The sequence below is a fragment of the Aplidium turbinatum genome, chromosome 1 (assembly GCF_918807975.1).
Source record: "Aplidium turbinatum chromosome 1, kaAplTurb1.1, whole genome shotgun sequence".
NCBI lineage: Eukaryota > Metazoa > Chordata > Ascidiacea > Aplousobranchia > Polyclinidae > Aplidium > Aplidium turbinatum.
Window position 1 is genome coordinate 85,476 of NC_137472.1, and position 25,706 is coordinate 111,181.

At 38.5% G+C, this 25,706-nt stretch overlaps 1 protein-coding gene across 1 annotated transcript in view; it reads right to left on the bottom strand.

Annotated features, from left to right (window-relative positions):
* The window catches only part of LOC145778122 (complement factor B-like), a 104,174-nt gene that overhangs the window by 64,860 nt on the left and 13,608 nt on the right, over positions 1–25,706 (bottom strand). Inside the window, exons 4-7 of the mRNA XM_082589538.1 lie at positions 24,535–24,672; positions 23,758–23,979; positions 23,420–23,560; positions 11,198–11,374 (exon numbers count right to left, since the gene is read on the bottom strand). Coding sequence (XP_082445664.1) covers positions 11,198–11,374; positions 23,420–23,560; positions 23,758–23,979; positions 24,535–24,672 — 678 coding nt within the window. The remainder of the gene's footprint in view (positions 1–11,197; positions 11,375–23,419; positions 23,561–23,757; positions 23,980–24,534; positions 24,673–25,706) is intronic.

A 25,706-nucleotide genomic window follows, 5' to 3' on the forward strand; every position in this document is an offset into this window, starting at 1 on the left:
ACGGAGTTCCGAGTGTGTCTTTCGTTCTGGGTAAATCTACCATTGTTGTAAAAAATCAGTTTTCTTGGCCGATAGCTAGGAAAGAGCTTGTTGCCGCTTTGAATACAGCCAGACTCGTGAAGCAGGCCTACGAGGCATTGAAGATGCCAGACTGCCTTAAGTATTTTTGGTGTGATTCTCGTACTGTGTTGCAGTGGGTTAAAAACCCTGATTTACGTTTGAATAAGTTTATTACGCGTCGAGTTGAGCATATTTTATTGTTGTCTGGAGCCCAGGATTGGCGTTTTTGCCCTACCGATATGAACCCAGCTGATGTTGGCACAAGGCCAAATCTTATTACAAAGAAAGAATTTCGAGAGTTGTGGTTAAATGGTTCTAGTCTTCTCTACCAGTGTGAGGAAATTCCATCTGTAGAAAATGCCACTCCAGTACCTGTCTATAGCCTATATCTTCGTGACGAAGAGGAGTCGCTTGACGTTGGACAGGGTGGTCTTCACAGATTGATCGAGGCCGCACCTTCTTTGTATGTTATGAAAAAGAGAATCGCTTATTTGGTTGCTTTTGTTGAATTTTTGTGCTGTAAAACGAGAAAGCGTAGCTTTGTGAAGCCAAAACTGGACGCCTCTTATCTTAATAGAGCCCTAGACTTGACTGTGAAGTTTGTTCAGAAAAGCGTGTATGGCGATGTGGTACATTTAATGACCAAACGATCGCCGGATGCCCTTGAGGAAGTGATAAAGCGGGGTAGTGTTGGCGCTTCGCAACGTTAGAAGGAACGCTTGAAAGAATTGCGTTCACTTAAAAAGTACAGACCTTGTGTAGATGATGCTGGTGTAATCCGCATTGAAGGGCGCTTAAGTAATTCTCCCGAGATCTCTCTTGAAGCAAAGCATCCGATTGTTTTGCCTTCGAAACACCCCTTCACTAGGCTTGTTGTACTGTCGCATCATAATCGAAATGCGCACTGTGGAGTACAGCACACTTTGTTGTCTACGCGACAGAAGTTTTGGATCGCTAATGGTAATGCTTCCGTGAAGAGGTATCTTAATGATTGTGGTGTATGTGCGATTGAGAAAGCACGGCCTATAAGGCAGCTCATGTCTGATTTACCTTTGTCTCGCACAACTGCGCATAGGAAACCCTTTTTTGATTGCGGCTTAGACTATCTTGGACCTTTAACCTTTGTTGAAGGTAGAAGTCACAAAAAAGCTTGGGGACTCTTGTTCACATGTATGGCATCTCGAGCTATTCGTGTTGAGCTGGTTACGTCATTGTCACTGAGTGATTTTTTACTTGCCTTTACGAGGTTTACAGATTTACGTGGGCAGGTTAATGCTATCTATTCCGATAATGGAAGTACCTTTCAGGCAGCATCTAAGAAGTTACCCGAGTTGATAGAATCAGCTGAATTTCACAACGCTCTCAGACAGAGAGAGATAAACTGGGAATTTATACCTCCGTATGCTCCGGCGCAAGGTGGCGCCTGGGAGGCAATGGTAAAACAATTTAAAACTGCATTTTTTCACATTTTGGACTCTTCAATACGTAAGCCCAATTTTATTGAACTGCTAACGTACACAGGCAGTGCCGTTCGGATCGTGAACGAACGCCCTTTGGTACCTTTGAGTGACGACCCTAGGGATTTTACTGTAATCACCCCTGCCTCACTTTTGACCCCATACTTAGACCCATACTGTGCTGTTGGGCAACCACATGATCGTGACCAACTAAGAAGGGATTATCGGTTCAATTTGTCACTTTCTCAGCAGTTTTGGAGTAAATGGATCGATTTTTACTTGCCAGGTCTTCAGGGCCGGCAAAAATGGCTAAAAATGGCCGAGAATTTGGAGCCTGGTCAACTTGTAGTGGTAGGTTCTCTCCAAGACATTGGTAAACGTGGGAAGTATCAACTTGGGAGGGTGCATGAGGTAGTTCCACAAATTAGGAAAGGGAAGCCTGTGGTTCGTAGAGCTAAAGTTGCCGTCTGCAACTATGATGAGAGTACGGGGAAAGTGAAAGTAGACTACGTGTTGAGGGATATTTCGTGCCTCGCCCCCGTAAAGAACACCTAAGTGTTATGGTTTAAGCCTGGTTCTGTCTGCGGTGGTCGACTTTTGTCTGAGCCCGGAACCGGAACAGTCGGTTATTAGCGCAACCATTGTATATAGCGTCATTTTAGTGTGTACCTATGGTACCAATTTCATGTATCGTCGTGTATTATTCGTATTGCTGTTCATTCTTTGCATGCCCTTTGTAGTTACGTATTAACTTAAACGTGAGTGATCCAAACAATTTGTGTATCATGTGTTTTTATTCATTGGCTCACAATTGCCGTCAATTCTTTTTTAGTTATGCCATGTCAGACTGTCATAACTAGGGGCCGCAATGTTCCAGACAATGGTTCACCTAATCAAACGTCATATAAAAACCGTTTAAGTCTACTGAATATTACGTCTTGGAAGTTGCTGGAAAATGTGCCAAAATTGCACCATCGTTCATAGACTTGTGTCAAACCTGTTTGGACCTGTTTGGGCCTGTTTCAGTTTGAAACCTGTTTAAACATGAATACATTGGATTACTAGCTTTGGACACCTGTTTTGAATTGCGTGACAATGGTTTTCACTATTGCGTCACAGTACCGCATACGTGAATTTGAGATATTGATATCTATTCTGGTCATTCGTAAAATTGTTTGTTGGAAGTCGGTCGCACATTTAACTGTTGTGCCTATTGCTTGCTAGCTGGACAAAAGTTCCGTCTTTATCCAATTAATCTGTTCTGTAGTGACAGTTTTTAGAGGTGTACGCGTTGCACCCCCTCGTTTTCGGTAGCCGCGGGCTAATTTTTACAGAAATACACTTTTTGAAAAGAAGTTCCAGTGTGTGTTTCTTCGGTCATTATATGCAGACGAACGGATCCGGGAACTTTATGTTACAATTTTCCCACGAAGAGATTATGGTTTACCGCTGTGACCAATGGTCCTTGAGCAACGTTCTAATCTGAGGCACATCAAATATCCCTGCTTTTTTTTCTCATAACTAAGGCCAGGACATTTTGAGCATATGTAGCCAAAACAGTCCCCAGAACGATCAAGTGCTTTGACAAACTGCTTCATTAGTCCAAGTTTGATGTGTAATGGTGGTAGAGTGATCTTTTCCCGATCAACCAGCGGGTTGTTTATGATTTTATCTCCAGGTGTCAGCGCATTTCCTGGTGGCAATTCTCTTCTTACCCAATGTCCTTTCGCTGGCTCTACTATCCCAATATCATAAAAAGCAAGGATACTCTGTGTGACCTCCTTGCTTTTCCAATAGAAATATCACCATTTCAAGATCCACGCAGATCAACCACTGGTGATTGCAGTATTTCAATCTTTCTAGCACAGCCTTGATGTTTGCATAGTTCTCCTTCATGAAAACAGAGTGTCCTATAGGTAGGGATCCATACTTGCTCTCATTATGGAGCAAGTCACATTTTAGGCTTCTTTTCGAGCTATCAATAAAAAGTCTCCAGTCACTTGAATGATATGCAGGTAAACCCATGGAAAGAAGAAGCCCCTCAACATCTGCGCAGTGAACAAGTTGACCGTCCAAGTGGAAGTACTTTCTCAATTTGGTCTCTCTGTCCCGATAAAATGAAACGCTTGTACCGGTTTTGAGAAGATGTTTCTTCTGTAGCCTGGAAGCCAGCAGTTCAACAGATTGCTTTGGCAACTTTAAATCTCGGATAAGATTGTTTAATTCGGGCTGGTTAAATAGAGAAACTCGATCAGCATCCCATGCCTCATGTGCTTTATCTTCTTCTTCTCCATAAGAACTGGACGAAGGCGTGGAAGAAGTCAACTCATCCTCATCAGAGTCCAGGGGATCGGTGAAAATGGGTACGGGCATTTCGTCACTGTTGGGAACCGGTCGTATAGCAGATGGTATGCTGGAGTATTGCAAGTGATGCTTGTTTTTTCTATGAAATCCCTTGACGTCTACAAGGCAGAAGTTGCAGTCATCTACGTGGTTTTGCGGTTCTCTCCAAACCATTGGCACACCAAATTTGAGTTTAGCATTTGTTCCTTGAGACCAGGACCTCAGTGTATCGACACAAGTTGTGCAGACTTGATGAGGCGCCCAATTATTGTCCTGGTCACTAAGTGGTAGTCCGAAATAAGCAAGGCATACTCTTTTGATAAAAGTATTGATGTTACGTCTATGAGTTTCTAAAGTGAAGCCACATATATAACAGAAAATGTCAGGGTCATTCCAACACTTCCTTCGCTTGGAAGTCATAGACATGTTAACTAATGCAGCAGAAAGATGAACCAGGAAACAGTCTTCACAAACACTATTCTGCAATATGCTGAACCTGTAACACATTAACAAACAATCCTGATAGGAAACCTGTAGGAAACTAATGGTCTTACAGTCAAACGTATATTTAAAAATGGCAACATTTCCCCTACTACAGTAAAAGTTCGTCAACTTGAATTTCTTTAACACTTTCATGCCTGGGCTAGGGCATCTCATGCCTTACGAATTTTTAAACGCTGAAAACCATACGATAAAACTATTCTAAATAGCTGAAATTTCATGACTTTGTCACAAAGTTCATACGCATATTGGAGATGCTACTCAAAAATTTGTATCTCAAATACTTTTTAAAATACAACGTGGTTTATGACACCTTGTCAGAAACAACTTAGCAGTTTGCTCTTTTTAGGAGCAGAAATTTTCTCCTGTTGTTTCTTTATTCACTGGTGATACGCGCCGGCGCATAGCACGTGCCCAACTTGCAAAATTGAATCTTTTATAGAAACATCACCCTATTTGCATTGATTCAACGCCAGTAGACGTCAAATTATTATGAGCATCTACTTTCGTCTCTCGCCTTGCGTTAGCTTGTGCAGCTGTAACCGAAATGATCGCGCCGCTTTTACAAGACATACACAACATCAACAGACGTCGAACGTATGTAAGTAATCTACTCTACCGTAATATAATCTACCATATAATTTGTTTGCTCAAATATCAAGCAGCAAAAGGTCAACTCTGGTTTGCCGTTCTTGCCCTGACCTAATTCTCATCGTAGAGAAATAAGCACAGCTTGATATGTTCTATCGTGTTATTGCGAGTGCTAACAGCTTATAGATACTTTGCTTATGTCGATACAACGTTCAGCGGTGTTGCGATACAACCTAAGAAAATCATGAGTTTGTTTCAAATTGCATTCCTCTTGAATGAATGCTTTTTTGTTACGCAAAACTTTCGCAGGAAATATCGGCCGCTTTACAGCGGTTCACCATCGTCAGACGTTGAAACAGTACAAACATTTGATCTGTGAAAGTAATGCCTATCAGCGAAAATGGAAACACATAATGTCATCCAGGCACTGTTTATTGAAAATGAAGACATGCAGCTCGTCATTGCATTGAGAAAAACTGACTAATCAAAATTTTTCGAAGACAAGAAATTCCAGTCACAAAAAAAATATGACTTGTGCGAAATATTGTACAAAACAGACCGTATTGCAAGTGTAGTAAATTAGCATCGTCAAGTATAATGGTAATGAAATTGAACCGCACAGCTTTATAAGTAATATTTCGATCAATTAATAGATAGAAAAATACCCCGCTTTTGAATAAAACGGTGATGACCAAATCATCATCATCATCGGCCATGCCTGAATAAGGCGTCGGCTACCGTGAGTCTCCACAACGATCGATTGTCCATACTTTTAATTAGATTTTCAAAATTTTGGTTTGTCCACGTTGAAAGATTTTTGAAGATTTCCAAACGTGAACGCCCTGGTGTCTCTGACCAGGAAATTGCCCCATCATTGCTGAGTGTTCAATTCCGCGTTTGCGGTAGACATGCCCAATAAATGTCATTTGCCTTTTTTTGATAGTTGTGATGAGGACGCCAGGGGTGCACCCAGAGCGTCTCCACACTTCTTCGTTAGTGATTTTATCCATCCAGTTAATTCCCATCATTCTACGAATGAACCAAATTTCAGCACTGTTGATCTTCTTTACTATCTTCGGGCATACAGTCCAGGATTCACAGCCATATAGCAGAAATGACCAAATACTGTGATTAAAATATCTAATCTCATAATCAACGATAACATGATAAGAACAAATCTTATGATAGCCCGCTATTTCATTATGAAAACCACTGGTAATACCAAATTTGAGTTTGCTGTTAATCCATGGTTTCGTCCCAAAAATGTTAACATTGCATGGCGGAGTGACCCACGTGGAATAGGTACATCATCCGATCGTCTAGACATGTGTGGTTTGACTAATGACATGGCTAGCTGCCACCCCTCTACAAAACTTTCGTCTCCCTTGGCTTGTGAAAAGGACAACTCGCGGTTCAAGTAACTAATGGTCATCGCATTGACCCGCGCAACGTCTAAAATGTAAGAAAATGCAGACACAGTCCATTTTGCTGATTTCGGCTTGACGCTATAATATGCCATCTTCTGGTCGACGACATCAGTCCCACCCTTGGTAAAATCGTAGAGCTTGATTATTGCAGGTTTTTCCTTTCCGTCATCTTTGGTTACTCCAAGGATTGGCTGCATAGTTGATAAGACCAGAACATTGCGTTTACCGGTAGATTTTGGTTTGACTGCGTACGACGTAACGGTAATGTGGTTTCTCGACTCCTCCCAGTAAATTTTGGTACTGAAGGCTTCCCAATCAGTGAGAGATTTTAACTCGCTAACCCCTTTTCTATTGCTTTGCAATTTTCCAACTAAAGTTATGTTTTTGTTCCAAAGCCATTCTGCCTAATCAAGTGAAGTGTAAAAGCGATCAAGGGATATGTTTCGTCCTTGAAGCGAAGAAACTCTGTCCAAATTGTGTACCAACGTTTCCACATATTCCATAGTGAAAGTCAGATAGTGTGGTCCTGGTACACCTACTGGCTTACCCGCATAAGCTATGGCGGTATAGGTGAATGACATACGCGCACTATTTATGCTTCTAAGCAACAAATCATATTTAGCAGGCTTATTTTTTGCCTGAAGCTTATTACCTGAAGGACACACCAACGCGGGATGGAAACAAAGTCTCATCCAGTGAAAGGAAGTCTTCTGGTATTAAAATCTTTTCACAATTTCCAGTAAAATATTGGAAAAGTTCTCTGATTGCTGTAAATCGGTCACTTTGCCAGCGATTGGCCCTAGTGCTTTTATCATCAAAACGAATATTTGCAGACAGAAATTTGAATCGGTTCAACGACATTGTCGCACTAAATATAGGAAGTCCATATAAATGGGAAAAGCAATCTTAATTCGGTGAAATGTTCGCTTGAGTAGTCCTCTAATGTACCACAATCCAATGAATGCTTCTAGTTCCATGGCATCAGTTTGCTGAAAATCTGAAGCATGCCAAGATGTTCGTTGAGCCTCCGATATTCGCGATAGCCTCTCTCGTATACATGTGCTGGTGCTTGAAACAATGATGTAGTAAATCATCTCTGCTGTAAATAAGAAACGCCATGCATCATACGACGTCGTTGCATATTGATAATCGCGCTTTACTCCTGGTAAACTGTGCACCACATTAGCAGAGTTTTGTCTTCCTCTTATTGATGGTTGCTTGGTACTCCAAACAACTTTCAATCTACTTCTTTAGTCAACAACCACCAACATTCGCTCCTCTTCCTGGTCAGGCAATGTATGGTAATTTACCTCATCCAAGGCGCTATCTAATGATTTGACATCATGGCTCCTACGACGTTGGGACTGCCTATGTCTGACGGTCACGACCTCATCTTCGTTACTCTTGTCAGATGTTAGCGGACCACCTTCACCATCAGATAAAAGCAAATCAACATCACTATCCGAAAAATTTGCATCTCTTTCATCTTCGGTTGCTAATAAATTTGCCGTTTGCCTTGCATCATAATACACATTCGAAACCATAATTTTGAATTGTGGTATAAGGTACACACGGGCCACTTGCTGAAACAAAATGACTTCATTTTGCAAAAAAAAATAAATCCAATATAGGGTGTGAGAAGATTTTTTTCTTCAACTGTTTGTGTTTTGAGCAATTAAGAAGTTAAATTTAATAATACAATAATTGGAGGAAAGAGCAGACATTCGTTACAATTATTATTCAGACGCTATGCTATCCCTTGCTGGCAGAGTCAGCCATTTGCATTGATTCAACGTTGGCAGATGTTGAATCGTTGTTGAGTGACTGATTTTGATAGCCGAGGTGACTCAACTACTTTATCGCATTTTTCGCTTGATTTTGCCATTGTAAAAACATAGCTTCATTCTTACTTTTGACTGACGATGAAAACAGCAGTTATCGAAACGTTTGAATAATATGTTCGCTAATGTGTTAGCTTTGATATACATAGTCCGAATTTCCTCTAAATCCTACGGTTATGCTCCGAAGTTTATTACTTTACTTCTGGCCTTTTCAATATCAAATTAATTGGGCCATAAAACATATTTTTTTCATATAGCCTAATGATGTAACCTGACTTGTAATATCGCCATGGTATTATGTGCATTTCTACATTACTCCTGTACGCAACGTTGGTCTTTAGCATACTAACATATCGTAGATATCGTTTTATTTGGACAGTTGCTCATAGTACTCCCAGAGCTAAATATACTGCAAACGTGTTGCAGATAATCCATACCGCACCTTTAGAGTAATTCATCAGTACGATTTTACATAATTCAAGAGTTTGCCGCAATAATCAGGAATGCTTTGTGTCTTATTCAAAGTATTCTTCATCTCATAAATAACAAAGTGCCATGAGACATCAAAATGACGTAGAATAGCTGTAAAGTTTATAAGTTTTGCTCAAGAAATTAAAATGAGCCAGGATACTTTGTTTTCTGTCCGATATAAACTCATCTATATTTGTCTAAATAGGTTGAATGACAGTAAATTGGCATAATTTGACTGTTACAATCGATTACACAAATATGTGAAACGTATAATGATTTTTAGCAATGATGGGACCGCTTGAAGTACCTCTCATTCTTCATTGTAGGGACGCTATGAACTCATCACGAAAATCAATGACCTAGAATTCATTACACCGTGGTGCTGACAAAACACGTTATGTATGTAGCATGACAGGTGTTATATTATATTGTATCGACGCTCTACGAGATAAATACAAGTGAATATACTTGCAAGAATCTAGGGTACGATAAGGCGTTGTGAAATCAATAATCGAGCAATTTTGTTATGATTATGGGAATACAACATGCATCAAAAAGAATCAAATCAAAAATAATTAAATTTGGGCTTCAGCATCTTCTAAGAAACAAGCGTATTTACGACTTCGGCAATGTCGTCGAACAAGGGTAGAGCACATAAAAAGAAAAAATCGTTATGTTTGATTTGTAGTTTGTGCGATAGGCTACAATCAAAGTAAGCAACATATTGTTACAATAATGATCAAGCATTTTACGTTGATTCAACGTAGAAATGCATCGACGAAACATCAGGGACAGACTTTCTGTAACGGAATAAAACTTGTTTCTCGGCAGCCGATTTGTAGCACGAATTGACTGCGATAGACACGTGTTTCGCCCATGAGGCTGGGCTCATCAGTATCGCACCGTATTCTGCCACAAATTTATTCGACCACCGCATTGTTCGAACACACACAAGATCGTCGTAATCATCGAATTGTCATAGTTTGTTTGTTGGCCGGCCAAGCGTAACTAATCAGGCGACAATACGTCTTCACAGTTCAGTTGAGTTTTGTTTTTATTTCTGACCATCACAGCGAAAAAGAGGTCTAGAAAAAGGCAAATGACACGAGAGTGGGAAAAACGAAAGGTTTGTTTCTTTATTATAAAAATCAGGCAGCTTTCAAATTTGACCCGCGTTCATAAACACGTTTATTAACAAACTTTAATAATATGTATTACAAACATGTTAATATCATTCAACGCTCAAAGGCCTTGCGATTGTTTTTCCAGCGGTAAAAGATTCTAGTTCATAACTGAAAGAAGTTATAAGCGGTTAAACTTTAAGGCACTTTGTGCCCCTGCCCAGAAAAACATCGTCTCAAAAAGCCCAGATATGAAAGAGTTAATATGAAATCCTCCATATCTCGAACTAGATGACTCGTCCCTGCAAAGCACCTATGAAATACACAGTCTCGTGAGCTGTAAGTCTCGTCTCAAAAGCTGCAGTCACGCAAGTCTCTTCGGCGCCATAAAGGCTATTACGAATCTTTGTTAATGTTTCGTGAATTTGATATAAAAATAATATGCATTTGAAGCTGCTTTAGGGCGTGATTGTGTCCGGCCTCTAAGCTCCTTTAGTTTTTCGGCGGCCAAGCATGGCCTACCAGAATTTCTTCCATGCGTCCAAATTCTCGCGCCCGGCAGCCAAAATAAAAAATCCGTTAAAAATTCGTGCTTTTAAAAATCTCTTAATTGATATCGTGTTTTTGCGTTCACTCAGGTGAAAACAACGCAAACAAGGCCCTGAAACATATTTGCAGTTGTGTGTATGAATGCACTGGTTCCCAAGTAGATGTAGATAACGTACGAATGCAAGTGAAGAAAGAAGTTTCAAATATCAATGGAGTGAAGACTCAGACAGCAATCAGTCGTTTTTGTACATTGATTCAATGTCTACAGACTGATTTGCTGACTGGGTTTCGGTAATCTGTACTTGTTCAAAATTTACGTCGGCACTGTTTTACCGACGTATTTCACACTTTGTTTGATTATTTCGACATTTACCGTACCTCGGCAATTGCCGACGCCGCCATGGCTTAACATGGCCTGCAGGCGCGGTAGTTGTTTCGGAGGTAATTTAGCGTCAACGATTACTCGGCGGCCATGGCCGCGATGACGTCCGGAAGCTTAGTGGCCTGTGTGTGGTGTCAAACTCGTGAGTGAATGAGCAACTTTTAAGTAATTCATCAATGTACAACATGTAGATTGCAAAAAACGTGATGTGATGGAGGAAATCTGAGCTCAGATTCGGATTCAGCACCTCAAAATTACCCTAAATCGGTTCTCAAAGCCGATGCAAGAAAAAAAAAATTGTTGACCAGTGTTATAGTTAGTTAACTAACAGACCCCCGTGAAATCATTTGCAGCGCCACTGCTCACATAAAGCACTATAGCTGCCACTATTTCGTCCATCGTCTGTAAATCGATTGTTCTATTGACCGAATTCAACGTTTATTAAAAAACTTACGTTCGCATATCACTGCCCGGCCGTCCCATTTCCCCCCTGCAGTGCACTTCCTAGTCGGGGTTCCGGAGCTGATGTAAAATCCGTCATTGCAGGAATAATACACGACGCGATTGAATCCCGATCCGTCATAAACGATAGTCGCGTTTCCAGATGCTGGAGCTTCCCCACAATCGACATCTGTGTAAAATCCATGCTGCATTTATCTAATGTTGTATTTGGAATCTAGGCCAAGACCACTTAAACATTTCATTTCATGTTACACAACAAAGCAAGTAAAATTCATTATTTATCGTTACGATGGTCTGCGCTTCACTAGCGTTCTTCATGAAGGCTGTCCATTCAGCGGCACCTAGTGGATGACATAAAAACACCCACCCGTTGACAATTAAAAAGTTCAATCTGTTAATTTTGGTGACTCGGCCTGTGCCAATAGTTCAAAGCCCATTCAAGTACAAGAAACTATCAGAGGCTTTCACAGTTTAGCCCTATGCGGACTAAGCTAATTTTGTGAGGTAATGGCCTGACGTGTGGACTTATTCCATCCACACTTTCATTTGCTAATAACATTTGATATAAAAACGTTACGAGGTTGCTTTTTTCTCAAAGTTAAAGCAAAATTATTGACAAACTGGTTAAAATTTTAAGTGGACACACATACTCTACCAGTTATCTGCTATTGCTTTTTTGCTAAAAGTAGTCATTTTTTTTTAATTTTTCTGATGTCTCCGTCATAATCTCCTGAAATCGTTAATATCTTCGTAAAAGGCACACGGTCCAGTCATGCATGTAATCCGAAATGGTCAGTAGTCATGTAGGTCATGCAGTAAATCTTGGAAGGCACAAAACAATACAAATGTTTGCTAACTTGCTTGTACAAGATGATAAAGTTTTTCAGATGACCTGGCAATTTTAGGAGTAGGGTGTCAAAAACTGCTGATAACTAAAAAACTATACCACATAAAAATGTCATTTTATTACTAAAACAAAGATGAATAATTTTTAGGAAAAGTCATAAAACTTCAGCTAATTTGAGCCAGTAACTTTTAAGTAATTGATGAAAGTTTTAGGTATGGACGGAACCCATCCACCCGTTAGTCCGAATAGGGTTAAGGGTAACAATTTCACCAACAAACAAACAATAGAGTACACCAAAAAATTAATTAGACCCCCCAACCCTTTCAAGTCTGAATATCATCTACTGGAATTTTAAACCAATTTTTTGTGATTTATGTCGTTGATACTGCGTGTTATGCATATTGTTAACTTCAGCTGCATAAACTGGTAAAAATGGGGGAAAATGGGGCTGGGACCATATTGTCCCAATAGACTTTTTTACTGGGACACCAGTGTCCCAACAGTCTTCAATGCACTATCGAAGGAAAATGAAACACACGAAAAACGTCAAAAGAAAAAATAAGCATGCATGTTCATGGAGTTCAGTTACGGTAAATAAGCAGTTTCTAAAAGTTTAAGTGTGGCAGGGCTTGAAACAAGATTTGCAGTATGGCAGGTTGCACTCCATACACATGATTTTCGTGATCATCCATAAGGTGACGAACAATCTTCTAGAATCTTACTAACTTCGTCAGCAGTCAAAAAGTTATCGCAATTAGCTTTTATTATTATCACAATTAATTTTTTTTTGTAAATATTCGTGAATATATTTCCAGAACTGGAGCGATGATATTTGTTATTTCAGCCTGAACAGGTTTGATCATAAGTCTATTGGGACAAAAGCGTCCCGACAAAAAAGTCTGACGAGACATATATGTCCCAAAACCAAATAAACTATTTTATTTTTCCTACCGACTAATAGTGCCAAAACTCTCAGACATGTTGCAAAATCACTGAAACTAACTTTTTCAACAATATCTGATCATGAAATAGCACTGAACTACTAAAAACAGGCAATTTTGCTGCACTTAGCACTTGGCAACAAGCATGTTTACTGTTGCTACAACTACAGCATGTGAAATGACAACGCGCGGAAAACGTGAAGTCACGTGATGTCTGGCAACTCAGCTGGTCTAAAAGGACTGAAATCGAAATAGCACAGGGATTTGTATGGCGGAAATGTACCATTAGCCTACGTTGTCTCCTCCATGGGACACATATGTCCCACAAGACTTGAAAGGGTTAAGCCAAATGTTAACTAAGGTATGTAGTTTTTCTATTGAATTCTTACAACCGTTTGACTTGGAAATCGACGTTAGCTTCTATTAACAATGTTTTTTACTTTCTATTTGTACCATGTGTCCTATAGGATACCTTCCACTTTTTTTTCTGATTATTGCTGTGCAGAACTATTTGATTATTTTTTATGTTACTAAACCTTTCCTAAAACTTCACAATTTACGTCAACACTGAATGCTCTTGACATAAACTTATTTATTTCTAAATTATGTTTAGAGCACTTTTTACAAGTTGGTTTTGGCAACGCAAACAAATAAAAATAATAGCATACTGTAGTGATCAAAATCCATGAGGCTTTGCTCATAAAATCTTGCATGTCTCGCATCAATAGGCAGCTGTTTGCCGCAGGCGCCTCCTATCTGCTAAATGTCTTCACACAATTTTTCGTCACTCATTTGTGCTTTTTCCTATGCAATTAAGCGATATGTGATTTTGCCTCTACTCTGCCTTGCCGTTTCATTCTTGTGCGTTTCTTGTTTCGATTTTTGTGTATTTAGATCAGACCTTTAATTTCAATTTATGAAGAACATCAGTCAGCTTGTTACTTGAAAAAGGCTAACATGAGTAGGCTTATGGCCAAAAACTTTTGTAAGTGTGGGCACGGCCTACTAGAACACGGCCAAATATGTTGCTATTTGGGAAAAATTTCTAAGAGTCTTACTTGTTACAATCATAGCCATGACAAACCTGTACTTTTCCCAGGTACAGAAGTATGTAAAATAGGCAATATTTGCATCTAGACATCTCTTTGGCTTGTTTTGCCGGAGATTAGTGTCATTGGAGGTAGTGTCATTAAATAGTCGCTAGGTTTTTTTTGTATAGCAGGATCTTTCGCCAAAAGCCATATTTTAGCCTACTTGCAAAATTAAACTTGGCGAAAAACAAAACGAACTAAAATTTAAATTGACACATCAAATGAACCGCTTACAGCATAGAATCAACAAAAAATCCTTGATATTTTAAATGGAACATGCAATTTCACCAAACGATGCTACCTCTAGGGTACAGTAGGAAAGTCTTATATATTACACTATTATTGTGTAAAATGTGCTCAGCGTACATACTTAATCTCCGGCTAAACAAGCCAAACATATATCTAGGTGCAAATATTGTTTATTTTACTTACTTCTGGAAATGGGAGGATGACAGGTTTGTCATAGCTATGGTTGCAACAATTCAGACTCTTAAAAATTTCCTCAAATAGCAACATATTTGGCCGTGCTCTATAGTAGGTCATGGTGTGGGTTATTTTTATGATATTATGTTAACCGTATTTCCGTATACATACTAGATTCTCAAGGGATTCCTTTAGTTGGGGGACGTAAAGTGCCCGTGGTTTTTGAATGATTATTACGCCTTTGATATGCATGCTGTCAGACATTTTACTATTTGAAAGAAAATTTATCTGACTTTCCAAAAAAATTCAAACTTGTCTTCGCATAATGAAGACCGACTGACGGATATAATCAGTGACTAAGCATTGCAGCATTGTCAAGCTATAAAGAAATATTATTTATTATTCAATTTCAATTGGATTTGTAGCAAAATCTACCATTATTGCGTTGATTGAACGTTGCCAGACGTTGATTTGCTCTATACAATTTTGCAAGTTTCTTGTGCGTAATGCGTAGGCCTAATCGTTATCGCTCAAAGTAATGAATGGAAAATGTCTTGTCATCGAGCACTTTATTGAAATGAAAGTTCACAAAATACGAAGCTGAAAAGTAGCAAAGCAACACATTACTGAAACAAGTCATTGGGAAATATGATATTGCTTGAAGCATTTGACATGCAGACCGACATCACATTTTTCGTATTTTGTAGTAGGTATTTATTGTTGAACCATAGGCATACGAAGCCGAGCAACGTGATCAAGTTTAGCATCTTCAAGTTTATTACATTTACATAAACATAAAACTACGCAACAAATTAAGTATCGAACGTTTTCGACATCACAAGATGTCCTCTTCAGGAATAACATACATACAAATTAACTACATCTGAAAAAAATACAATGGTTAACTAAATCTATAAACAGAAAAAGACAAAAAACTGCACAGTACTTCTGACTAACTCAACGATATAGGCTCCACGAGAATCAAAGGTAACTGCATCAAAAGGTGTTAAACAGGTCACATGATATGGTAAAAAGGCAAGGTGCGAAAAAACTAATTTTAAAATACAGAGAGCAAGAAAGACGAGCCGCAAGCATACAATTGTCTGTTTAAAAGTGGATTGTGACGTTTTATGTACAGGGCTTCCAAGATCTTAGTTTGATACTCAGACCTGCCTCTAGACATGATCTCGAACTGCTTGATAGAAACGTTATTTTGGCATTCTGTACATGAAAAAATGTGATCTTTAATTGCGCTTTTCTGTATAGAATTCAAATTCAGGTGTTCCCCAGCTCTAGTCGATAAATGTCTTGTTGACATACCGATGTATGTCAGGCTTGCATCACGCAAACAACTGAATTTATAAACGACATTAGAACATAAAGCAAAGGGCGTAGGCGACTTCAGCTGAAAATATCTGCCTACTTTGAACGTTCTATAAACAGGGTAAATGTCACAATCAAATTTCTTTTTGACAATTTTAGCTAGATTTTTTGAAAATCTTACCGAATCTTTTCCCAAGAATGGTATATCAAAAAAGTTGCTAAAATCGTCTTCTTCGGGTTTATCTTTCGGTTTCGTATCCAAAAAAGTTTTTAATATTTTATCAAAAAAGTATGACGGGTATCCATTTAAATGTAGCATATTTTTCAACTTTTTAGTTTCATTGTGGAACAACAAGTCCGTCGAGCAAACCAAACGGGCACGAGATAAAAGACACAAGATTAATCCAGATTTCCACTTATTTGGGCAAAAAGCATTGTAATTTAAAAGTAGGCCAGTGTTGGCGGGTTTTCTCCAGATTTGTGTGTCAAACGAGTCATGATTTATTTTTACTTCAACGTCTAAAAAGGCAATAGTGTCATCAGATTTTTCAACAGTAAATGTGATGTTTTGATGTTGAGCATTTAAAAGGTTTAAAAACTGCGAACAAGACTGATCGTTGTCAAAAATTGCAAAAATATCGTCAACATAACGTACATACATTTTAGGGTAAAAATCACGGAACACTTCAAACATTTTCGTTTCTAAGTGCGCTAAAAAGAAGTTGGCCAAAGTCGGACCAAGTGGAGAACCCATGGTGACGCCATCAATCTGCTTAAACAAGCGATTATTAAACATAAACATACCTTCAGTGGCCAGATTTAACAATTTTATGAAATCCTTTTTCTCAATGAGTGGTCGATGCGGTTGGTTGTCATTAAAAATGTGATCAGCAATAATATTGATGGTTTCTCGAAGCGGCACGTTAGTAAATAGCGATGTCACATCGAAACTCACCATAACACTATTCGGAGGACATTTAAAATCCTTCAGTTTTTCCATAAATTGTTTCGTCGAATTTAGCATGTAAGTGTTGGGAATGTACGGCTTTATGATATTGTCCAGAAATTTTGCCGCTTCGAGAAACCATCAATATTATTGCTGATCACATTTTTAATGACAACCAACCGCATCGACCACTCATTGAGAAAAAGGATTTCATAAAATTGTTAAATCTGGCCACTGAAGGTATGTTTATGTTTAATAATCGCTTGTTTAAGCAGATTGATGGCGTCACCATGGGTTCTCCACTTGGTCCGACTTTGGCCAACTTCTTTTTAGCGCACTTAGAAACGAAAATGTTTGAAGTGTTCCGTGATTTTTACCCTAAAATGTATGTACGTTATGTTGACGATATTTTTGCAATTTTTGACAACGATCAGTCTTGTTCGCAGTTTTTAAACCTTTTAAATGCTCAACATCAAAACATCACATTTACTGTTGAAAAATCTGATGACACTATTGCCTTTTTAGACGTTGAAGTAAAAATAAATCATGACTCGTTTGACACACAAATCTGGAGAAAACCCGCCAACACTGGCCTACTTTTAAATTACAATGCTTTTTGCCCAAATAAGTGGAAATCTGGATTAATCTTGTGTCTTTTATCTCGTGCCCGTTTGGTTTGCTCGACGGACTTGTTGTTCCACAATGAAACTAAAAAGTTGAAAAATATGCTACATTTAAATGGATACCCGTCATACTTTTTTGATAAAATATTAAAAACTTTTTTGGATACGAAACCGAAAGATAAACCCGAAGAAGACGATTTTAGCAACTTTTTTGATATACCATTCTTGGGAAAAGATTCGGTAAGATTTTCAAAAAATCTAGCTAAAATTGTCAAAAAGAAATTTGATTGTGACATTTACCCTGTTTATAGAACGTTCAAAGTAGGCAGATATTTTCAGCTGAAGTCGCCTACGCCCTTTGCTTTATGTTCTAATGTCGTTTATAAATTCAGTTGTTTGCGTGATGCAAGCCTGACATACATCGGTATGTCAACAAGACATTTATCGACTAGAGCTGGGGAACACCTGAATTTGAATTCTATACAGAAAAGCGCAATTAAAGATCACATTTTTTCATGTACAGAATGCCAAAATAACGTTTCTATCAAGCAGTTCGAGATCATGTCTAGAGGCAGGTCTGAGTATCAAACTAAGATCTTGGAAGCCCTGTACATAAAACGTCACAATCCACTTTTAAACAGACAATTGTATGCTTGCGGCTCGTCTTTCTTGCTCTCTGTATTTTAAAATTAGTTTTTTCGCACCTTGCCTTTTTACCATATCATGTGACCTGTTTAACACCTTTTGATGCAGTTACCTTTGATTCTCGTGGAGCCTATATTGTTGAGTTTGAGCTAGTCAGAAGTACTGTGCAGTTTTTTGTCTTTTTCTGTTTATAGATTTAGTTAACCATTGTATTTTTTTCAGATGTAGTTAATTTGTATGTATGTTATTCCTGAAGAGGACATCTTGTGATGTCGAAAACGTTCGATACTTAATTTGTTGCGTAGTTTTATGTTTATGTACTGTAAATGTAATAAACTTGAAGATGCTAAACTTGATCACGTTGCTCGGCTTCGTATGCCTATGGTTCAACAAGACAAACTCTCTACCGAAGCTCTAGGTATTTATTGCATGGCAATAGAAGCATCGAGTGTGTTTGTCCTAGGCTAACACCCAATACTCATAGCCTAGGCATCATAACATACATCGGATAAAACATTTTGTGCTCTGCCCCGCTTTCCTTGTTGAAGTGGCTTTCCATGCTGTGACAATTATACTCTGGCAAGATATCTTCGAAAAGAAAAGCAAATCAATCGAATTGTCTTTATTGCAAATTCTTTGCAGTTGCCATGCATTGTTGACAGAAATATCGAGCATGTATGAAATCAAGCACGAATAACATTTTTACCTCTCATTGCGATGAGATAGTTTGAAATGTCCTGATCCATTATGTCAACGCCCCCCATGTTCGTTATAGAGCTTGATCAAACAAAGTTGTTCAATTTGTACACACTTCTTTTCAGAGGATGAATATCGAGAGGCTTTAGAAGTTGGGTAAACTCCAGCCGCATTCGAGGATAAATTTACCACACTGTTGTCGTTCCATTTGCAAACCAGCAAGCCGTTGTCGGTATCGGTTCTAAAATCGAACTTGCCTCTTCCTTGTTTTTTCAGAGCATCTTTAGCGATCAGCGGACATTTTTCGGTCCTATTTTTACGAATTGTACCTGATGCTTACAATAATTTGTCCTTCAGCGTCGTAGCCAATTTCCCACTACTGAAAACATTGTCGCAGCACAAGTGGAAAATTTTCTGCCGTAGCTGGCGAGGACATCAGCAAAATTGTTGACAAGGTTTCCTCCAAGGCCTAAACTACTTCTTACTTACCAGATCCATACTTACTTCGCTTACGTCACGATGCGCATGTAAAAACGTAAAGAAAAAACTAAAAATTTATCAAAAAATTTCAGTAAATTACAATAAATAATATGTAATTGTTCTAAAAACAAACACAACTACTTTGTTATACAGCGTAGAAATCGTAGGGAATCGCTGTTTAAAACCGCTTGATGCGTGGGAATTGATTGCCGCCTTTGCTTCATTTTGCTTACACGTGTGCCTAGCGACCTATATATAGGACAACAATCTTTTGAACCAATTTTCTCAAAAATTGCACTGCCAATGAAATTTAAACATTTGCTGTAAAATGACTGACGACGACGACACTCAAGTAAAGATGCTGACGACACTCATCCCGCATGTTAATAGCTGAATAGCCATCCTTAACATTCATCATGTGGAACTAGTCAGTGATGAGCTTCATGAAAATGATAGTGCCATCACTAATATCGAGTCTATTCTTCAACGTGGATAGGGCAGTCACAGTCTTCATGGAAAATCTGGCAAACAAAAGGAACACTTTGTCTCTGCAAAGGCTTGGGGTACACAGCTGTGTATGTGACCTTTGCTAAACGGATGCTGTTTTTACGATCTTCATTGTAAAGTGCTTCAATATTACGCCAGCGTGCAACATACGTTTTCTCCTCTTTCATGAAAGAGAATTCTTTATTGTGCTCAGTTATCCAGTTGTTTCTAATGTTTTTAAATAAGTGGACATAGTCAAAAACAAGAAAAACATCAGAGTTGGTTGCTTTGATAAAACTTTTGCCAGGTCCACCTAATTTTGTATAAACAGAAACATTTGTTTTACAATTGTCACATACACAGGAAATCGTAGTAGCCTACCTCCAGCGTTACCAACTGCCAACAAAGCTTCCAGGATCATTTCCTTAAGTTTATCAGAATTCAGTTTTGCGACAGGATGAATCATCATCATCATCATTGTCAGCCATTGTTGTTCCACTGTAGGATGAAGGCCTTCCCCATATCTTCATAATTTTGTCTGTCTTTGCACGTTTGTGTCCAGTGTTTGTCGAATTGGTAGAGTTCGTCTTGCCATCTTGTTTTCTGTTTCCCTCTTTTGCGTTTATTGCCAAGCGGTATCCAGTCAGTAGCTCTTCTTGTCAATCTGTTGTCAGTTGTTTGCATGATATGTCCTGCCCAATTCCACTTTAAACTTTTTATTGTTTGAATGATATCTTTGATTTGTGTTTGTTGTCGTATCCATTTGGCTGGTTTCCTGTCTTACCATGTAATGCCTAAGAGTACTTTTTCATGTGATCTTTGCGCAGTGCGTAGTTTGAGTGTTAGTGCTTTCGTTAAGTTCCATGTTTCTGCTCCGTGGGATGAATAAGCAGAATATATCTAGGGCTTCCGAAATGGCATACAACTTCAATCACCAGTGCATGAGTAGCATAAACTTCTTCTTCACCAGTTGTCAAGTTGTGACCACTTACGAACCATCAGGCTGTTCTTTTGCAGACAATCGGTTTTCGAAAAGTAAATTTTAGGTATTTCTATGCCATTTTTCTCCACACATTTGAGATGTAAAAATCCAAATTCTGAATTCACTTGTTGGAAATGAAGGAACTGGATGACAGAGCGTCCTTTAGCATCAGTTTTGGATATGTAAATATCATCATCATTGCGAATAACATGATGATCTTTTGAGAATCGCTTCATGATGACATTACAAAATGATGAAAAGCTCTCTATTCTATCCAGTGTTTCTGCTCGAAATTGTTCCTTTGCTGCTCGAGCCTCAGCTGAAACTTGTGTACTTCTCGGCACTGAGAAGACCTGCTTCAAGCATGATTGAACCACTCCAGGAAAGATCGAAGGTGGTCCATTCGGTCTTTTCCCCCCTTTGCTTTTATCCAATTACAATCAAAAAGATTAGTACAAGCATAGATCTGCTTCAGCTTTAGCAAACTGGAACGTTCATTTGGCATTGCATCAATCCATCGGTTTCGTTCTGCTTCTTCAGTTGGAAAGTTTGCAACTTTGGTATAAGGCTCACCCTTGTAATTACCACGACATTCATAAACATTACATGCTTTCGGCATCTTTTTATGCAGTAATTTCAAGTACATTAAATAAACATACTTTATAACAGGTTCTCGATCTTTTTGCCCATCGACATTTATTTTATAAATAACTAACATTCCAATCGACTACTAGGCTACATTCACAAGATCTCAATATTTGCAACTGGGCTACTTGAAATTCCCCAGCAGCGTGATCTACGGCTAGGCTAACCTACAACGGCAAGCAATCAAAAAGCACACCTGTATTTTCTAACCTCCGCTCAAACCAATTGCACTGCAATGAAGCTAAACTCAAAGTACAGTAAATAATAATGGACTGTTGCAAAACCCCACTTGCATTGTCATGTCACAATTAAATTTTGGCAAGCATTGCTTTCTCTTTATCTGCAATTGTTGTGGAAATTTTCAATAGATTCAGCAACAGTTAGCCATAGTAGCCTAAAGTAGCCTAGGTCATAGTCATTTATGCGCATAGTAGTCTTAAGATTTTGGCACCCAAGTTTGAAAACCCGAGATTGCGAGATATGAGTCCTTCTATTTAAGGTGTCTATGCTTCTAACCAATTGTTCACGAAATTATTGCCCAGCTATTTGTTCCCGTATTGTAACATAGATTGTGACGCAATCGTGACGTCATCATTGCGATGCACTGTCATGCTTGAGCGACAAACTCCCATTACATTTTTCTCTATTTTCTTAACTCGTGTTTTCGCTAAACGTGGTTTGGCTTTTTATACGATGTGCGAATCTATCGGACGGACGTATTAGTGTGCAGTGATTATTCCACATCACAATTGAACCAGTCTCTTGTTGACAATATATAATCTTCACTCAACACATTGTTGTAGGCCTACTTGAGTCGAACGTTAGAAAGAAGACCGGTAGCAGTTAAAGAAGGTTGAGTAGCAGAGAAGGTTGGGTAGCAGTTTGAGAAGCTAGCGGCATAGCTCATTTCTCTTGAACCTCATTTCTCGTAACATTCTAGAATGTAATCGCTCTAATCTAAAATCGATAAAAAATCTTTTTTCGCAAAACAAGCACCCCACAGACATATTTGGACCTTGTTGAGCAGTGATATGTAGACATCATCCCAGAAATGGCGTTGGACCATATTACATAATTTTATTTTGCATCCCAGGGAAGTTCTTGGACCGCAAAAGGTTAAAAATTTATTTTTGGTGGTAAAGCATCTTGAATATTAAGAATCAACTATGACAGCGCAAAAGCAAAAGTATTAAAAGAATCACAACAAAAATAACAACGACCGGTGTCCCATAGGACCGGTGTCCCATAGGACCGGTGTCCCATAGGACCGGTGTTCCATAGGACTGGTGTCCCATTGGACCGGTGTCCCATAGGTTGCATAGGACACCTTGACAATTTTAGCGATTTTAATTCTTAGTTTAGCCAATGGCCATGGAAAAATGTCTCACCAAATATTTCAAATGCTGATGTGAAATTATGATCAGACGGATGGAAGAATTGCATACAGTAATTTTTTTTTTACTTTAGCAAACCTATCCCAGATGGCTAGTGGGCGTGTCCGAAACCTTTGCGTATTGTTTTGTATTTGGCTCTCAGTAGACAACCACTTTTTATGAGTATTGCTTTCAAAGTTGAGGCCAAACTAAGAACGAACTGTATGCATTACAGGTTATCACAGCACATTGTACTTGGGAAAGGTGTGTGGGACCTTTGAACCGAAATTAGGTTTTTATAAAGGCAAAAAAATTTATTTCTCATGCAATTTTTAAAAAAATACCCAACAATTTAGATAACAATAATAATAAACATTACCATGAATATTTATTTTGTTCTTTTATTTTTGATAAATTGCCAAGGACTTTAGTATTAAAAAAATGGTTTAAACTTAAAGATCCAATTGGGGTGAATCTTTCAATCCACCCATATGGGATCTTTAAACCACTTTGCTGAATTGAAATTTGCAATAAATGAATACTGAAGATAGTTATATTTAATCTAAAATACAATGCAAGCAATATTTTAAACATCGCTTCTTGTGGCATCAAATCAAACGAAACTGGTAGAATTGGGTGTCAGAAAGTTTTTATCATACTGTTTCAGTTAGTAATTATAAAACTGCATGTCAAAGATAAAGTGAAAGCCATACCTGGATTGACACAAGATCTGCCACAGTATCCATCGCACTGACATGTGTTCCCAGGCGAACAATCTTTATCGGTCACACAAGTGTCTGTGCAAGTCAACTTGAAATCTCTTAACCGTCTGTTGTTGCGTCGTCGACAAGCTCCTGGTATACACAATTTTGTATTATGCTTTGAAATCTGTATCTTTTCTACTGAAAAAAAAACAACTTTAAAAATAACAATAGTAAGATACTGTATTTATTACAAAATAATATCGTCTGTGGATGGTCTAGTAAATAATGAAGCATTACAACATCATTTATCATTATTAATGCTGTAAAATCTAAAATGATTGAATCACTTGTACACAAACTGGATCCATTGTTAGTCCAGACTTTTCGTCCTGTACATCGATGCCCCACGTTTGGGTCGTGTAATCGGTATCCTGGTTGACAAACATACTTGGCTGTGTCGTCGAACCGGTACGGCAGGGAGGCAGGAAGATACTGGCCTCTACCGTTTTTTCGAGTGATTTCAATGTTTGCCATGTTTTCTATAGCAGGAGGCCTATGGCAAGGGTTATCTGAGCAAAGGTTTAAAAATAAGTTTGTAAAAAGATATCACGTACAAGTACACACTTAAATACTCACAAGTACTCATGATACTCACTTCATCAAAATAAAGCAGAAGTTATACATGTTCTGGACAACTGGTTGCTTTGCACTGTAGCACACTCTCGGTATGCTGTGGTTTGATGAAGTAATTCAAAATGCCTCGTCTTAAATGTTCAGACAATCGTTCGCAAACTGACGAAGAACCCCAGAAACAAGTGTATTTTGGAAAAGTCTTAATGGCTAGTGTGGGGGTACGCTAGCATGGTTATTGAAGCACAATGCTCGCTGTTCTATAGCGAGTAGTGAGGTAGTGCCTGACGTCAGGAAGATCGCTCCTTCTCAACTGATGAAGTACTATTCATAATTTCAACACCAGAGTAATACATTTCTTGACAAATTTTGGTCTTCGTGCTTAACTATAAATCAACCTGACTTGGATCATGTACGACCCAATGAGAGTTCAGGATATTGTAAGAAAATCATAAATATATCCTCAAATTGAAAAAAACATCGGCACAAATTACCTAGGCGTATGCATGACCATCCACACTCGTGAGCACATAAACACTGACGACCCTTTCCGCAACTTTTCTTCCCATCACAACTCCTGCGACATCTCCTCCCGACGGCATCCGCTTTCGCCCGGTCTCTTTTTGGACAAGCTGAACAAACCACATAAAAATATAATAATAACGTTGCCACAAAGATTCGCATGAAATTACAGCTTTGAATGATCCCGAACAAACGGAATTCATTTCATTCGTACATTTCTGAGATGGATGATGATGTATATCCTTGTAATGGAGAATGATGTACATTCTTACAATAGAAAATGATCTACATCCCTCGAATGAAGGATGATGTGCATCCTTGGAATAGATTATGATGTACATTCCTGGGATGGAAGATGATGTACATCCTTAGAATAGGTGAGTATGCACATCCCTAGGATGGATGATAATCTGCATCCCTGTGATGGAAGATGGTGTGCATGCCTGGAATGATAGATTGCGTACATCTTTGGGATGATGGATAATGTACATCTCTGGGATGAGTGCTTATCTACATGTTCAGGATTATGGATATTGTAAATCTCTATGATCATTCTATTGTAATAGATGAGGTACATCTCTAGGATGATGGATGCGATACATCTCTGATATGATAGATAACACTGCGCATAGCCGTACGAGCCAGGGGGGCAGGGGAGCAGCCGACTTCCTGTTGGTTCAAAAAGTTGCAAATTCGGGCAAAATCTTGAAATTATTAGGGCAAAAATTGCTATATGAAAAGCTAAAAAATTGCATGAATTAAGAAAAACTATAAATTAATATCTTTTACCTATCAAACTAAGTACAGCCTCTTATTTGTACAAAAAATGTGCCGCAAAGTTTTCATTTGGCACACCCGTATTGTTGTAGTGTATTGCATGGTAATCAAACTGTAGTACGAAATGCATTTAACCAACTGCATCATGCCAATTTGGGCAGCCACCAAAATATGTCTCTAATACTTTTGTGAAACTGCCCAAATCAAAACGCAAAATTTGCTATATAGCTAATTTTATTAATTTTCACAAATGCATAGTGTTGAGTTGGGCAGCTGAAAACATTATCTGATGAAACTGATTAGTCTGTTTATGCAACTGCCCAAATTAGCGTGAGGCAGTTTCCCCAAAATAAACAAATTCATTAAT